The following is a 16,970-nucleotide window of genomic DNA, read 5'->3' on the forward strand; positions in this document are numbered from 1 at the left end:
GCTCCACACATACCCATATACACTTAAACACATTCCATTTGGGTGAGTAGCCATAGTGCGGTTAGAGCGCCCCCAATTTGTTACGCTTTCAACGGCGCATGCACAGCGCTTTTGCAAGGCATTAAATTTCCTTGTTGCATCTATGCAAACACACTCACACGGCTAGTAGTTGCGTGTATGATCTGTGGTATGTAATTTAGCAAAACAAGCGATTTCCATTTGTTTTTTTTTTTTTTTAATTTTCAACAGACAAATACCATTTGGCTGGCTTTTAAGGATACGAACACATTTCTTTGGTTATACATCAAATGAATAATTTAAGAAACTTTTTTTTCAATAAACTAAAAAAGCAATAAGAAACCAGTCTATGAAGGAGTTAAATTTATTGCTTCAAAAGCAAAAACTGTCAAAGTTGAATAATTTTTTCATCAAAAGTGGACAAAAGCGTGCACTTACGAGGTACTTTATTTAATTTTTTATTTTTTTCTATGTCTTGTGGCTAATTTTTCTTGCGGTTTTGTTATTATGTACTGCATTGCTTACGTTGTATTTTCATTGCAATAGCCGTTTTTATGCATTTTTATTTGTGCGGTATGGTTTTTTCTACAATTTTCCATTCACTCTTTTTGTTTTTGTTTGTGATACTCTGATGTTGTGTTTTTGTTTATTTTTTGTTATGTTTTGGTTGCCCGTCTGCGGTATTTGAGGTGTGTTTTTGCTATGTGCTGCTTTTTGGTGTTGCATAATTTATGCCACACCAGGAAACCTGTCGTCGCCGTTGTTGAAAATGCACTAAACCTGAGATGTTTTTTTTTCTTCTTCTTGAATTACAATTACCATTATTCATTATTGCATCAATCAGTAATTTTGGATTTTTCTTTGTTTGTTACACGACATATATACATACATACATATATACATACGTGTGAATGCAAGTGTGTGTGTGTTTAAAAAGTTGTGGCACTGTAATAAAATTTGAGTTTGCAATAATTACTTGGAAATCGCGAAGCAATATTTTTTTCTTCCTCCTCTTTTTTTTTTTGTTTTTAGTTTTATATACATCGCCTTCTCATGCTTAGATTTGTGGTTGCTGATAAATGCTAAAAATAATAAACCGGACTTTGGGTGACCGAGCGCATGAAAAACCACATAAAAAGCTAATAAGTAAAATTATCGTATCAAAAATATTCCTCGTAAAATCTATGAATCGCTCGGTGGTCAACCCCAGCGTTTTTACAGCAGTACATACCTACATACATATGTACTTATGTATCGCATTAAAAAAATATATTGATTCCTCTTAACAACGCTATCTATTTTTTCTCTTTGCAGTAAGTTCCGGTGTGCCTCATACAGTTTATAAGGGAAATCACAGAAAATACACAAAAGAATGTTTATTGATTTACGATCGAAAAACCGGTGGTATTACTTTCGAGAAACTGAATCACAATATACAAGTGAAAAAGACTAGGTAAGTGGAAAACAATATTGCATTATAATCAAGGCGAATAAAGTTGGTATCGCTAAATCAGCTGATTTGATTTTTTTCTTGCGCCGTGTCTGTGTGACTGTCAGCCCAGAATGAAACAAGGCGAACTCATTCTTTGTTTTCTACATTGCCAAGACTTTGCTTTGACAATCAAATGTACAAAACATTGTTGTTGGTCTAGTGTCAGTCACCACCTTTAATGAATACGCCTTGATTAAAATATTTCAATTTAAACATTTTCGTAATTAGAATGTCATCGAAATCTTAAAATTCATTCAAAATCCTGAAAACCGGTCATTAACAGACCATTAAAGGACCAGTAACCAAAAATAAATTAAAAATATTACATTTTTAAACCACGCAAATCGTTTTAACTATAACTTGAAATTATAACAATATTTATGGCGAAGGAAAAAAAATATAATATAATATAAAATAAAAATTAAAAAGCACACGAAATTCTTGAAAATGTTAATTTCGAACTTTTTAATACAAAAATGAATTGTTTTATCAGTAAAACGGAATATTGAATTTTCGCAGTTATTCAAAATCTTCATTCAATATTTACTCTGGTTCGAGTTTGCAAATATATACAAAATTCTGAAAGATCCACAAATCCAAAATATAACTTTGTTACCAAAACTGATTTTGAGTGATGGAAATCTTTATTTTGATCTTGACGCGCTCCATTGCTTGTCTGTTTGTAAACCGTAGCTGTATATTATATAATTGGGTCTTACTTCCAATATTGGGTGTTTGGCTCTTATGACATCTTCCACCACCTCGTATTAAAATGAAAAGATTTACAAAAAATGGACAAATTAAAAAGTCAAAGTAAATAAATAACTACAATAAAAAAATCAATGGAAAGGCATTACAAGTAAATAAAATGCGAATTGAAAATAAAAGATTAAAAAAAATGCTAAATGCAAAAGTAATTGGTAATGGAAAAAAATCAAATAACACCACAAAGTCGTTAATTGTAAGATAATAATGGCGAAAAAAATCGTCCAGTAGAAACCAGAAACATAATTGAAAGAAACCTTCTCCAGAGTTTAATGAAAAAAAGCACTGAACACATATGCATGTCATTAATTAACAGTACAATTCCTTTACCTTGAGTAAAGTATGTTTGTCAACCTTAATAGGGGTGTGCTTTTGAAAATTTACTGCGGCTATCGAGGCATTCGTATAAAACAATGTTTAATTTAATTAGAAATTTAATAATTAAAACTGTAGCAGTAACCGATTCAAAACTCTGAAAACTGATTTTTGTTTAGCATTGATAAAAATATTAATACAATTAAAAAAAAAATGTAAAAAATTGAAAACATTTAAAAAATTACAAAACTAAAATTAAATTAAATGAGAAAAAAAATATATAAAGAAAAAAAATGAAATGAAAAGAAAAAATTAAAATGAAAAGAAAAAATAAAATAAATAGAGATAAAATAAAATGAAAAAAACAAAATGAAATGAAATAAAAAATAAAATAAAACGAAATAAAAAAAGAAAATGAACAAACATAAAATTAAAAACAAAAAACAAAAGGAAAAAAATAAATAAAATGAAGAAAATAAAGGCAAAACATAGAATGAAATAAAAAATAACTAAAATATGGTGAAAGTATAAAATTAAAAACTTAATAAAATAAAACGAAAAAAAAAATTAAATAAGTAAAATGAAAAGGAAAAACTAGGATGATTAGATGGATGGATAGATTAGACTAAGATGGAAAAATAAAAATCTAAAAAAGCAACAACTAAAATCAAGTATTCAATAAAAATATAAAAATAAAAATGAAAAAATTAAAATTGAAAAAAAATATAATAAGCAACAACTAAAAAAAGTATTCAATTAAAATAAATATAAATAAAATGAAAAAAATGGAATAAATAATAATGGAAAAATAATAATAGAATAAATAAATAAAATATAACTTAATAAAAAAATTAAAAAAAAAAGAAAAAATAAATAAAATTAATAAAATGAAAAAAAAACTACGATGATTAGATGTATGGATGGATTATATATATATATATATAATTGGCGCGTACACCCTTTTTGGGTGTTTGACCGAGCTCCTCCTCCCATTTGTGGTGTGCGTCTTGATGTTGTTCCACAAATGGAGGGACCTACAGTTTTAAGCCGACTCCGAACGGCAGATATTTTTTATAAGGAGCTTTTTCATGGCAGAAATACACTCGGAGGTTTGCCATTGCCTGCCGAGGGGCGACCGCTATTAGAAAAATGTTTTTCTTAATTTTGGTGTTTCACCAAGATTCGAACCGACGTTCTCTCTGTGAATTGCGAATGGTAGTCACGCACCAACCTATTCGGCTACGGCGGCCGCGATGGATGGATTAGGCTAGGATAAAAAAAATCTAAAAAAAGCAACAACTAAAAAACAAGAGAAATGATGAAATAAGAAAATTAAAAAATTAAAATTAAAAAAAAAAAAAACAAAAAAGATAATAAGCAACAACTAAAAAAAGTATTCAATTAAAATAAAAATAATAGAAATGGTAATAATCTAGAAAAAGATACTATGCTCAAACAAAAAAAATATTCCATTAAAAAACAATAATAAACTAGCTGATTTTCGATTTTTGACTTTATTTGAATAGCTTTGACTTACATACATATAATATATACACACAGCGCGCAACAAAATGATAGTACCTCAACATTTTAACCACTTGTGACAGGTTTGCTTTTTTTTTTTTTCTTTTTTTTTGTTTTAAATTGTCTAACAAAAACCGTATAAACCTAATTTCTTCAAATTAAAAAGGAACAAAATTAAATTTCAAACCAAAATTAGAAAAATTGCATGAAATTTTCATCACAATTGCACGGTTTTCGTCGTTCGAATTTCTATGAAAATTTTTGGTAAGCAGTTTTATAGCTTACTAAATTTAAACATCGTTGATTTTTATAATTTTTTTTAGCTGACGGTGTTATGCACTTTGTATGAATAATTTATTCTCTATATGGAAGAAAGCTAAAGTCAGCTAAAAAATTATAACAAATCAACGGAATTTTTTAAACTTGCACTTTATGGCTATAAAATTTGCACTTTATGGCTATAAAATTGCGTAGCAAACATTTTTCTAGAAATTCTAATTAACCCTTTGGGGACGAGTGTCGGCATATAGCCGCCCAAATTAGTTCGTAGCTACAACGAACGCGAGGTCTGTCGTTCTGAGCAATAAGATACGCATATGTGTAGTAAAAGATTCACGTTTTCATTCAAAGACATCAGGCGCCATTAGCGATGAAGTCTTATCTTCCTTATAATGTAAACTTACGATGTGAGACGACGGTAGAGTAGTTTCCATGACAGTCGGTTCTACGTTACCGAAACGACCCGGATTTATATCCGGCCAAGGACTGTCACTCCAGCAGCATTCCCCGTGCAATGTATGGTCAAAATGAATTTCAACTCTTCCATTCAGTCTCTCAGTGCCACTGCCAGAGAACCCAGCAGGTTTTTTATATATTTTATATTTTATCCCACGCACGATGGCTAGGCGATCTAGAGATGATACGTTAGATAGTGACAGTTCTGACGAATATTACTTTAAAGATTTCGGCGTTACTTCGTCAAGTGGAAGTGAAATCCATGCAATAAAGAATTTACTCAGGCATTTCAACTTTAGCAGTGATAGCAGTTTGTTTATAAATACTTTTTGATTTTATGAAACATTTTTTCTTGTGTTAAATAAAGCCTTAGTTTTTATAACGTTCAACGTATTTATTTTCTTTACTGCGCACACCAATACATCTCGTCCTCAGCGACGCTCGCCCGTCGAGCGGCTTCGCTCCCAAAGGGTTAAAATTCGTGCAATTATGATGAAAAATGAAATTTGTGAAATTTTTTTAATTTTTATATAAAAATTGAAATTTGTATTTATGTATATGGGTTTTGTTAGGCATTCCAAATAAAAAAAAAAATATTCAAAACTGACCAAATGTTGAGGTGCTATCGTTTTGAAGGGGACTGTAAATTACACCACGATTTTTGCATCATAGCTGCATACCCTAATCCTAAACTGTATTATATTTTTCTAATTTCATTAATTCACATTAATATATATATATAAATATATATTATAATATATATATTTTTTTTTATAAAAGCTTGCATAACAATAACATTTTTACATAAACGAATAATAACATAAATAAAACTTTTTATTCACTTCGTTTTCAGGAGTGAGATGACAAACAAGCCAAGTGCGATAGCGGCCGGCGCGAACGTTGTAGCGCCTCAGCAAAAACTAGAAAATAGCACCATGCGCATCACATCGAAGACGAAAGTGTCCACAGGGAGTCGTCGGAATAATATAAGTAAGTGCAAAAACGAATTTTAAATCGTATGCGAAATTTTTCGGTTCAGATATGTATGTATGTGTGTATGCACATATATTATAATATTATTTATACTGTTTTTACATTGTAATATATATCTATTTTTTTCGCTATTCTAATATTACCAATTTATATTTTATCCCAGTTGATTTTAAGCCAAGAAATTCGCCATCCGCTTCAGCTTCACCGTCTGCACCACCATCCATTCACAAAAGTCCACAGTCAGCTCCGGCGTGAGTATTACGAAATATATTTAATTAAAATGAGACAATAATTATTTGTTTATTTATTTTTTCTGCAGCTGGAACGCGCACAATGCACAAGCCACGCTACCTAGCATTCCAATGATCTGCGATGACGACGATGATGGCATGTTTGGTTTCTCCTCCGCTGCTGGTAATAGTCAAGCGCACGGTGGTAGTGGTAATGACCCGTCGAATATTTCTTCATCATCCTCGGCTTCGAGCCATAACAATTCGGCGCATGAATATCCCATGCACCAGCAGCAGCAGTACCAACAGCAACAACAACATCCGCATCCCTCGTCGACTAAACAGTCCAAGCAATCGCATCGCAACAATCAGAAACGGCACAATAACCTTAGCTCAGCGGCGTCTGCAAACCCGATGGCGACGGCGCCGAGTCATGGCAAGCAAACGAAGCATAACCGCATGGAACAACGAAGTATGTTGAAAACTAAGAAAAAAATGATTAATAGTTCGAAAAATATTCAATTACAACAATAAATTTTTTTTTTTTTATTAGCTTCCTCGCCACAAAACTTCGCGCAGCAACAACAAAGGCAACAACAAAATCATTATCAACAACACCAGCAGCAGATGCAGCAGCAGCAACAGCAGCTGCAACAACAATCAAACAACAATCGCATGTACTCCTCAAACTCCACATCCTCAGCTCATATGTCGAATGGTGGCCTTGGTGGTTATCACAATAACAATAATCTATCAATGGGCAATCATAGTGGCAACAATCACATGCACCAGCAGCATCATCAGGCGCAACAGCAGCAGCAGCACCACCACTACCAACATCAAGAACAACAACATATGGCAGGCTTGTCATCGCCACACGACAGCGATGCGGCCATGGCCAATGCGGCGGCGCAGCTAGAGCAGGTGAGAACGGATGGGATGTGTGCCAGGGTTGGGCATTTTGCACTTCCACACATTTTTAGTGGTAGTTAAAATAAGGGTTTCATTAGCACTAAATCTTCAGTTTTTCAGTGTTTGAACTATCCGCTTATTGCATTAATTATTTAGTGCACTATGCCCAACCCTCGATGTGGCATTATTTCATTAGGGCTCAGAGTTTGTTAAGAAAATTAAAAATAGCATATAAAATTTGTAAGCTCATGTGGCGTGCTGTGAGACACCAAAGTTCACCATACTGGAAAAGCTCGAAATATTCCCAATAGTGTTAAAAATTTTTTCTCGGGTAGATTTCGTTGTTTATTAGTATTTTAGAAGCTGTTTTGTGGGCGCGTGAATAGGTAGTTAGTGTCATGAGCGGGGTACCTTCACTTGACGCAGATGGGCTGGATATGTCGGGGTCGATACTGGTATGAAATATCCCAAAGACGATTGTATTCATTCAGCTTCTAAATTCATATCTCTATATTTTTCGAATTGAGAAAAATTAAACATAAAAAATTATGCCAATCGCAGTTGCGTTTTGAAAACACCACGAAATTTTTGATAATGCCAAAATTGCAGGTTTTGAGAAAATGTGGAAAAAATTTTAAATTTTGATAGAATTCTGCTTGAAATATCCACCTAAGCCGGAAATTATGCATGAGATAAAAAAAAGATAAAAGAAATTAAAAAAAAAATTTAAAAAAAATTAAAAAAAAATTAAAAAAAAATTAAAAAAAAATTAAAAAAAAGAAAACAATTAAAAGAAACAAAAATAAAAAATAAAATAAAAAAAAAAAAATAAAACTAAAAAATAATAAAAAAACTAAAAAAAAAAATTAAAAAACATTTAAATAAGAATTAAAAAAAATTAAATAAAAACAAAGTTTAAAAAGAAATAAAAAAAATCAATAATGATTTTACAAGGTGGCGCAAAATTAATCGCCCTATCGGAAGGTGCATTTTTTTGCGAATGGCGTTGTATGCCAATCATATTTAACAGTTGGAAACGGGCAAGCAATGCAGCGCTATACGATATATGTAAATAAAGATTTCCATCACTCCAAATCATTTTTTTTATTTAGTAAAAAAGTTATTCAAAAACAAAAAAGTGGATTATTAATTTTATACGTTAAAAGAAAACATTTGTCGTCAAGTGTTCAAATTGTTTTGTTAATAGAATTTGATAGCACATGTAACTGAGCTCTTTCTTGAGTCGACTTAGGCGATTAGCGCTTGTGGGGTGCGGGGGTGCAGTACACTATACAGGGCTTGTGATTACGTTCTGGATACTGTAGCTGACTAAACTCCTATCTATCCAGAATTGACCTCGACATACTAAACATATGCCCCATCAAACCCACGCACCTAACACCCCTCTCCCTCTAGACCCAACCTGTCGAAACAGCAAGTTTTCTGGGCCTACCGTTAAATGAGCTAGACGAAGAGGACCGGTGATTTACACTACACTGACAGGGCAACAAACATTAGCACTTGTGATTATAACAACAACAAAAACAACGTTAGCACTTGTGATTATAAATTTAAGCTACCACCAGTAGAAGATTTCATATAAAAAATCAAACTGCTTGATTTTTAGTTTAAAATATGTTTCTTTTATTTTGTTTAATGCAATTTTGCTAGTGACTGTGCTAGTGTTGAATTGTAATCAAGCTTTTTTTATGTATTTTATTTATTACTAGCTTTACCCCGCGGCCCCGTTCGCGTAGGAGTAGTTTTGAGGGATTTAGGATATGTATATAAAAGAATTACCAACAATAATTTCATAGAAAATAATTTTTTATTAATATAATAACCATAATATTATAATACCCGGATCCGTTGCTATGCCTCGTTGAATAAAATCAAAACAATCAATCAGAAAAATATCAAGCAAAATTATTTTTATTAATTTTCTATCTCAAACCGTTTTTGACCTTTGCATTTGGGTCATAGTTGAACAGCTTATGCGGATTATGAAGTCTATAGTGTGCTATAAATAGTGGGAAATAGGAAAAACTAAGATTTTTTAGATTAAATTTAAGCAAATGTTCGATTATTAGTAACGATTATTTTATCGCTTTTGGCACTGGCCATTAAGCGATGTATATAAATCCTGACCAAATTGTTAAACAACATACTTAATGTCAAAGGACAGATGTATAAAATAAATGAAAAAAAAAAAAATTAGTGACGAATGAGAGTGGGGGCGCGGCCTGGGGGCTGTGGGAAGGGAGTTCCATCATAAAAACATGCCTATAACCTTCATTGGGTGAAAATATGAATGTATAAAAATTTTTACGTCATTTGGTGTTGTCGTTTCGTAGTGATGCGCGGACAACGTACAGAGACTCACCTTTATAGTATAGATGTTATTTATTTTGTTCCAATTTTTTTTTTTTATAATCAAAATAACATTTTTTTTTTTATTTTTGTTTTCTTTAATAAAACTAAAACTAACCAATGTAACCTTTCTCTCTTCCAGCAAATTCGCGGCCTTAGTTCATCCAGTTCGAGTTCTGGCTCCGATTCAAGCGGTAGTGATAGTGGCAGTGATTCTGAGGATAGCAGCGACGATGAGGTTGGCGCTGATAATCTCCAAACTCATCACCAACAACAGCCACAGCATCAAATGCATCAGCTGCCGAATTTGATGTCAGCGCTTCCACCAATGCCTGCAGCAGCGTCACAACACAGTCGTAATCCCCATTCGTCTGGCTATGCGTCCAATAGCAATAACAATATGAATAGCCACAACAATAACAATGGTGCATTTACAAGTGATTTGCTGCAGAACGATCTGCAATTGTCCTCAAATTCTTCCGATGACGATGATTAGTAGAATATACATATACATATACGCGCTACTTTTACATAAGTACATATGTGAGAACAACAAAAACGTCGTACACAACACTACACATAGAAATATGTTTCTGCTATTTTTTAAATTGTTTGTTTCGCTATGTGTTAGTGTATCTAATGTGTATGTATTTATGCTATGTACATAGCATAGTAATTTAGGCAAACAAAGGAGTTCTAGGAGTTTTAGGAAGTTTTAATAAATTAATATTATTTTTATTATTTGATTTCAATTTGAATTAAAATTTATGATGAGTCGCTTGCAACGTTTTACTCCTTTGTTGTAGGATTTAACTCGCTGAAATTGTTTTTATAATTTTCCTGTTGTTATGTAAGCATAAAGAAAACATTGAAAGTGATGTACGGGAGGGGTAAAAAGGAGAATTTAATACTAGAAAAATTTAAAAAACTCAAAAGAATATGTATGTACTAAGTAAATAAAACAAAAATAAAAACAAAAACAGAAAAAATAGAAGAAGGAGGCGAACATTTTTTGTAGAAAGAAAGCAACGCTTTAAGTGATAAAGCATTCATGAAATTAGTAAATCCAAAACTTTAAGTCTACGCATACTATAAACTAGCAACACAAAAGTGTGCTGGAGGAAGCGAAAACATAAAATAGAATAGTTGAAGACGAAAAATAGCAAAATAGCATAAACAAATAAATACAAACGAAAGAAATTGCCAATTTGTATATTTAAATAATTTTTGTCACTCATTTTTGTATTAAATAAGTAAGTTTAGTTAAATTATGAAATGAGATATGGAGAACATTAAATACGAAATTGTGCGAGAATAAGTGAAAAATGTAAAACGAAAACAATTAACAGCACATACGCAATCAGCAACTGTGAAACATTATTGAAAAGAGATTTATAAACTACAAAACAATAAAAAAACTATATATATATAAATAAAATGGCAAATAAACGCACTTTAGTGAAATACGTGCATATATATGTATGTATGCACATACTTAATAGATATATAGAGTTTTCTAATGGGGATAGCTCGATGTTAACATATTTGTTTGGCGGCGGCTTTGGTTTTTTAGTGGCGTCAAATCTGTTGTCCAACAACATCAAGACGCACGCCACAAATAGGAGGAGGAGTTCGGCCAAACACCCAAAAAGGGCATACGCGCCAATTATATATTATATGAATCTGTTGTACATCATGCAGCCACAGTTGCCGAATTTCCCAAATTTCCATGACTAGTTAACGATTGAGCAGCAGCACGTGGAACTTACACAGCTTTTTTATGAAAGATAGGGCATTCCTTTATTATTAACTTCAATTGGCCATCTAAATCATGCAATTCCACTCCCCTAAACTTTATTTTGTGATGTCCTCTGCAGTCGCAGTTTTATGCCAATAAGCTGTAATCGACCTTTCTTCTCAAAGGCAACATAACCAATATTCATTGGTCAATTTTAGTCGCACATTTGGAACAGATCCATTGAAAATTTGAGCTCTCGAATCCGTGCCACCATGCGCAATCGCGGCGCACATTTTAATGGTGTCTCATCTTCCATACCTAATGGCATGCATGCGCCTTCCAAGTAATACCAAATAAAAAAAATTTTTTTTTCGACCCGCCCTTATTGGAAAACCCTATATATGTATGTCTAATGAAACAAGTGAGATACATAGTGGGCTAAAGCAGAGATTTTGTAAAGTGCATGAATTTTAGTTTTAAAATATTTTTAGTGCCCACATCAAAATCATTTCTTACCATTGATAACTTTTACACTTAGTCGATGCCTTGAATATAGTGCTTGCGAGGGGCAAACGTTCGATGCATTGGAATCTGCTTTCGAATTTTCAACATCAGTTAAAACAATTTTAAATCAAAATTTTACTGATATTTAAATAAGAGAATTGTTTTTTTTTATTAAAATGTTTTTAATATTTTTAATTATAATTTTTAATTATTATTTTATTTTATTTTTAATATTTTTCATTATTATTTTTTATACTATTTTTAATTATTATTTTTTTTTTTACTATTTTTAATTATTATTTTGTTATTTTTATTTTATTATTATATTATTTTTATTTTTTTTATTATTTTATTATTATAATTTTTTGTTTTTATTATAATTTTTATTTTTGTGACCACCCTTAAGCCCGGACTGCAATCACATTAATTATAACGTGTGAGTCGCAGTTGAAGTAAGGACGCTCTGAACACCGCCATCACCATTTGTTTTACGTTCAAAGTGCCGGGTTTACCTCTATGACGCTGAATTTTTTGAAAAACTAACTGAAACACGAAAAATCTAAGAAAAAAATCGTTCCTCATCTTTCAAGCCACGAAGTCGTGCTTGAATTTTAAATAAGTATGTAGTTATTAAAAAGAAACCGATATAATATATTGGTTCTTTTTTTATAATTTTGCTTTTTTTTTTTTAAATCTAACTGAATTTCGAAAAAATCTTGAAATGACCTTCCAATTAAGTGCTAACCGCAATTAAAAAATATTTGATTTAGTAATAATTGGCTAAAAATTTATTGTATTAAAAAGTCTTTAATGAAAATTTATTCTTTAATCTCAACTCATATTTTTTTACGATTTGTAGTAAAATCTAGTTTAATCTTTTGTATCCTTATTGTATTTTTTTTTATCCATTATTTTAATAATTGCCTTAAAATGAATATTGAAAAGTCGAAAGTAGATTTTTGCACTTACCGCAAAGCAAAAAAAAGAGAGCAGAGAGTAGGAGAAAAAGCATTACTGACAAATTGCTTTTGCCTCCCGTTGGGGTAGTTCAAGTTATGCTCTTTTATTTTTGTTGGTGTAATTTTTGTTTAGCTTGAAATTTTTTGTAAGCAATTTTTTTTTGCATGCTTTCTCTTTGCCTTTGATAATTAGAAAAAAAGGAACGAAGCAAGTTTCTTAATAATACAAAAGAACTAGAACTGCATAGCCCTGTTTATTTGAACTGTTTACGAGTATTGTATACGTTTACTCAATGCCTTAGTTTGTTCTCCTTTACTTGTAAGGTGGCATTTAATTTAGTGCGAAATATTATAATTTTTATTTATTTAATGGAATTTGATTTAATGCATAGTTCACTCATCAAAATGAAATTATTCCAATTTTCCTAGAATATTTGCAATTGTTATATGTAGAATTACAAACATTTTAAATTATCATATTTTTTAAGAACAAAATATTTGCAATGGAAAAAATTGGTATTTTAGAGACAATGAAACTGTTTAGTTGAAGCAACATTTAAAACAAAATGGCAAAAATAAATTTATGTAATTTCTGCATTGGTGTATTCGTTGTCAAATTTCATTGCCAAATCTTAAAAGCTTAAATTTAAATTAAAAATACGCAAAGAAGAGAAATGTACCAATATAAAGCAATGCAAAATAGATAGGCCACCAAAAACCATAGGAAGAATGCGCTGATTCCCAGAGTTTCATAAAATTTCAAGATTCCATTTAAATTCAAGAAACTTTTAATGCTTTAAAAAACTGTATCATACAATCTCAAAACCAAATATTTTCAGTATGAGTAATGTATGAAACCTGCTTTGCATGTGAAGGTCGCTTAGCCAAGTTTCAGTAGTCATAAATGATATTTACCCTTTACGCACTTTTATGCCTTTACCGGACGTTCATAAATGAAATTCAAAGAATATGAATATGAATAAGGATTTGAAGTTTTATATTTTGGAAAACTATTATATTTTGAAGGCTTTCAAATTAATAGTTTTAGATTTTATGATTTATTTCATAAAAAGAAAAATAGTTATTTTCATTTTTTTCTCATACAAAGAAAAATAGTTAATTTCGATAATTCAAAAAGTTCACTTTCAATTGCATCATCCAACTTTATGAGAATACAATACATGTGGGCGCAAAATCAACATCTTTAATTTGACTTTTACGAGCTCCATTGCTTGTCTGTCTGTATGTTGCAGCTGTCCAGTTCACAAGTGTCAAATATGAAATTTGCAAATTTATAAACCTTCCTATAGGTGATTAATTATGCGCCCAATGCTTTTTTATTTATATTAGTAACAATTTTTTTCAAAAACGAACTTGGATGATTAATTTTGCGCCACCCTGGATATATTTTGCGCGAAAAGTACACAAGTAATTTATTCAAAAGTAGTGTCTACAGATTTCTCAAAAATTAAGAAAAAAGCTAGTTGAAAAATGCTCGAATTTTGTGTTAAATTTAAAATTTCAAGTTTTTGTATCGATCCATATGAAATTTCAGAATTCAAACCATTCGTGGAAGTAAAATCATGAAATTTGAATGAAAATTCATACGCACATTTAAAGCGGAAATTTAAAATGTCAAATTTCTGAATTAAAATTAGAAATTTTCGCTCATTCATGCAACTAAAATCAAAAAATTATTAAATTTGAATTAGAATTCAGACGCACATTTATGTAAAGCGGAAATTTAAAATTTCATAGGAATTATGGAAAGTCACCGTGTCCTTAGTTTTAGCTCACTGAGTATGAGTAGGTAAAGTCAGCTTTTCAGTGCTAGTTTAATTATTGTGCGTCTTTATTCTAAATTTAACCTCACAATTAACCAAAAGTAGGATTAAACTTGCATTGAAAGGGCAATATCTACTGCTTCTTTGATTACTAGGCAAATGAGTGTACGTCTGTGACTACGAAGGAAGAAATTGTTCCAAATTTGCCGTGGAAATGCAAAACGAATTTTCTTGTTTGAAGCAAATTGCCGCATACCTCAAAATAGTTTTGCGTATTGGAAAAGATGAATCTCAATTTCCGGCGATTTCCGACAATTGGAACATGCAAGGCGATACAATTTACAAATTTATAATAACTTCGCCTTCTTCGTGTGGTAAACACGATAGAATAATTGAAAACTTTTTTTAGTTTTCACAAACTCACAAAAAAAACAAGTTTGGTTGCTCTTGGGGTGTAGAAATACAATATACTCTCTGAGCAGTGAGCCGTAAGCCCAGGCAGCTAGTGCCCCTTTTATTGTAAAATAATAATTGATTGTTATTTTTCATATATTAAATAAATAAATACAATAAAATAGTCTCTCGTCGCTCTCGATTGCGGAGAACTGACAAAAGTAACATTTTTCGTGCTGTTTTGAGCGACTGCGGAACGCCAAAAAAAAGCACACTCTCAGTAACTGTTTCTTTATATGATAGATAACTATTTGGCATGCAATTCTATTTGCTTAGCATATTTCTAGGCAGTTTCATTGTCGCATAGCTCACCATAGCACTTAGCTCACTTAACAGGTACAGGAGGTAAATAGCAATTTATTGAATAAAACAAGTTTTTTTCTTTTTTTTTTTTAAACTAATGTTGCCATTTCAACTGTGTGAAAGTTGTAAAAATAAAATAAAAATAAAACTGCGCTGTTACACATACATATACACAATAAAATAGCTGCAAATAGTTAATTTGTATTTTTTGTATACATTTTTTTTGCTTTAAGCAGTTGAGAGAGGAGAGTTGCAAATTGTGTGCGTGCATGTGTGCGCTCATATACAGACGCAGAACCCTCACTAAGTGCGCTATTCACATACAACAACTATTCTATTTAGTTAGAAAAGAATGCTGTTAATTTATATACATATATTTTTTTAGTATTTTCTAATTGTAATTTTTATTTGGGACTTATTTTCAAAAAAAGTTTTGGTTCACCCAGCATAAATTTGCCATTCTTAGCTCTTTTAGCTCTCTTATGCTCTGTTCACACGCCAAAACTTTAGCCAATTCTATGCAAAATTATGTTTTCGATTTTAAATTTATTATTTAAATTTTAATAAATCTTTAATATTAGTAATATAATTACATAAGTTATAATTTTGCTATTAACTGCTGGTTAATATTATTATTATTTTGTAATTTGTTACGAGAAAAAACAAACTCATAAAGACATTACTTGTTTTGTTACATAATTTTTTAGCAGAAGAATATATGAATTTACATAAAGCGAAAAATAATAATAAATTTTTATTACAAAAATCAATTGTTATTAATGATCATATTTTTTTGTTTGTCTGTCACGCTACCTTCCTTAGTCTAATTACTAACTATTGAATTGACTTTCTAATAATCTTAAGTCGAAAAATGCAAAACAAAAAAAATGAATAAAAATGCAAAAAGCATACATAGAAATGATCCATTTGACATATATATATGTATGTATGAATATGTCCTTGTATGTAAATTTATTGCAATACGTAAGTGAATAAAAGGAGTTTGTTTTATTTTTATCAAGTGATACACACATATTTTAAATTAATAGCGTATAATAATTGTATTTATGTATTTTTAATAAAAAATAATGTTGGACTTTGTTTCTTATTGCATATGTATGTAAATAGGTGTGTATTTTTTCTTCGTTGTAATATTTTTCGATTTTGATTTTTGTTCGTTTTCCAGTCATATGATTTTCTCATGCACTTAATTCGTTTCGCTTGGTTTATTATTATTATTATTTATAGAGGATATATGGCGCGCATACCCTTTCTGGGTGTTTGGCCGAGCTCCTCCTCCTATTTGTGATGTGCGTCTTGATGTTGTTCCACAAATGGAGGGACCTACAGTTTTAAGCCGACTTCGAACGGCAGATATTTTTATGAGGAGCTTTTTCATGGCAGAAATACACTCGGAGGTTTGCCATTGCCTGCCGAGGAGCGACCGCTATTAGAAAAATGTTTTTCTTAATTTTGGTGCTTCACCGAGATTCGTACCTACGTTCTCTCTGAGTTCAGAATTGTAGTCACGCACCAACTCATTCGGCTACGGCGGCCGATTTTCAATAATTATTATTTGTATTTGTCTCACTAATTAGGAAATTCTTTACTTTTTCATTTCTTCTCAGGCAAAAGGTAGGTTAAAACCCTTTGTTATTTTGCTTAAATTTTACTTTAAATGTTTATTTATTTATTTAAGGATTGTATTTTTCAATTTATTTTTTACTAAGTGAATTTAGATATGTTGCTAGTTCATAATAACTAAAACACTGTTCTTCTGCTTTATTATATTTTCTGTAAACCACAATTTATTAAAAAAAAATAATTGAGAAAAATTAATGAAAATCCTACTGTATCGGATCTACGTTTTTGTGA

General features: G+C 30.9%; 1 protein-coding gene across 3 annotated transcripts in view; it reads left to right on the plus strand.

Moving 5' to 3' along the window:
* The window catches only part of LOC129244796 (ell-associated factor Eaf), a 67,467-nt gene extending 56,614 nt beyond the window's left edge, over nucleotides 1–10,853 (plus strand). For all 3 annotated transcript variants that reach the window (XM_054882642.1, XM_054882640.1, XM_054882641.1), the window contains exons 4-9: nucleotides 1,333–1,471; nucleotides 5,703–5,839; nucleotides 6,006–6,093; nucleotides 6,162–6,544; nucleotides 6,626–6,996; nucleotides 9,497–10,853. In XM_054882642.1, the coding sequence (XP_054738617.1) occupies nucleotides 1,333–1,471; nucleotides 5,703–5,839; nucleotides 6,006–6,093; nucleotides 6,162–6,544; nucleotides 6,626–6,996; nucleotides 9,497–9,850 (1,472 nt within the window). In that variant the 3' untranslated portion in view covers nucleotides 9,851–10,853. The remainder of the gene's footprint in view (nucleotides 1–1,332; nucleotides 1,472–5,702; nucleotides 5,840–6,005; nucleotides 6,094–6,161; nucleotides 6,545–6,625; nucleotides 6,997–9,496) is intronic.
* The last annotated feature ends 6,117 nt before the right edge of the window (nucleotides 10,854–16,970 follow it).

Source organism: Anastrepha obliqua, chromosome 4, assembly GCF_027943255.1.
Source record: "Anastrepha obliqua isolate idAnaObli1 chromosome 4, idAnaObli1_1.0, whole genome shotgun sequence".
Lineage (NCBI taxonomy): Eukaryota > Metazoa > Arthropoda > Insecta > Diptera > Tephritidae > Anastrepha > Anastrepha obliqua.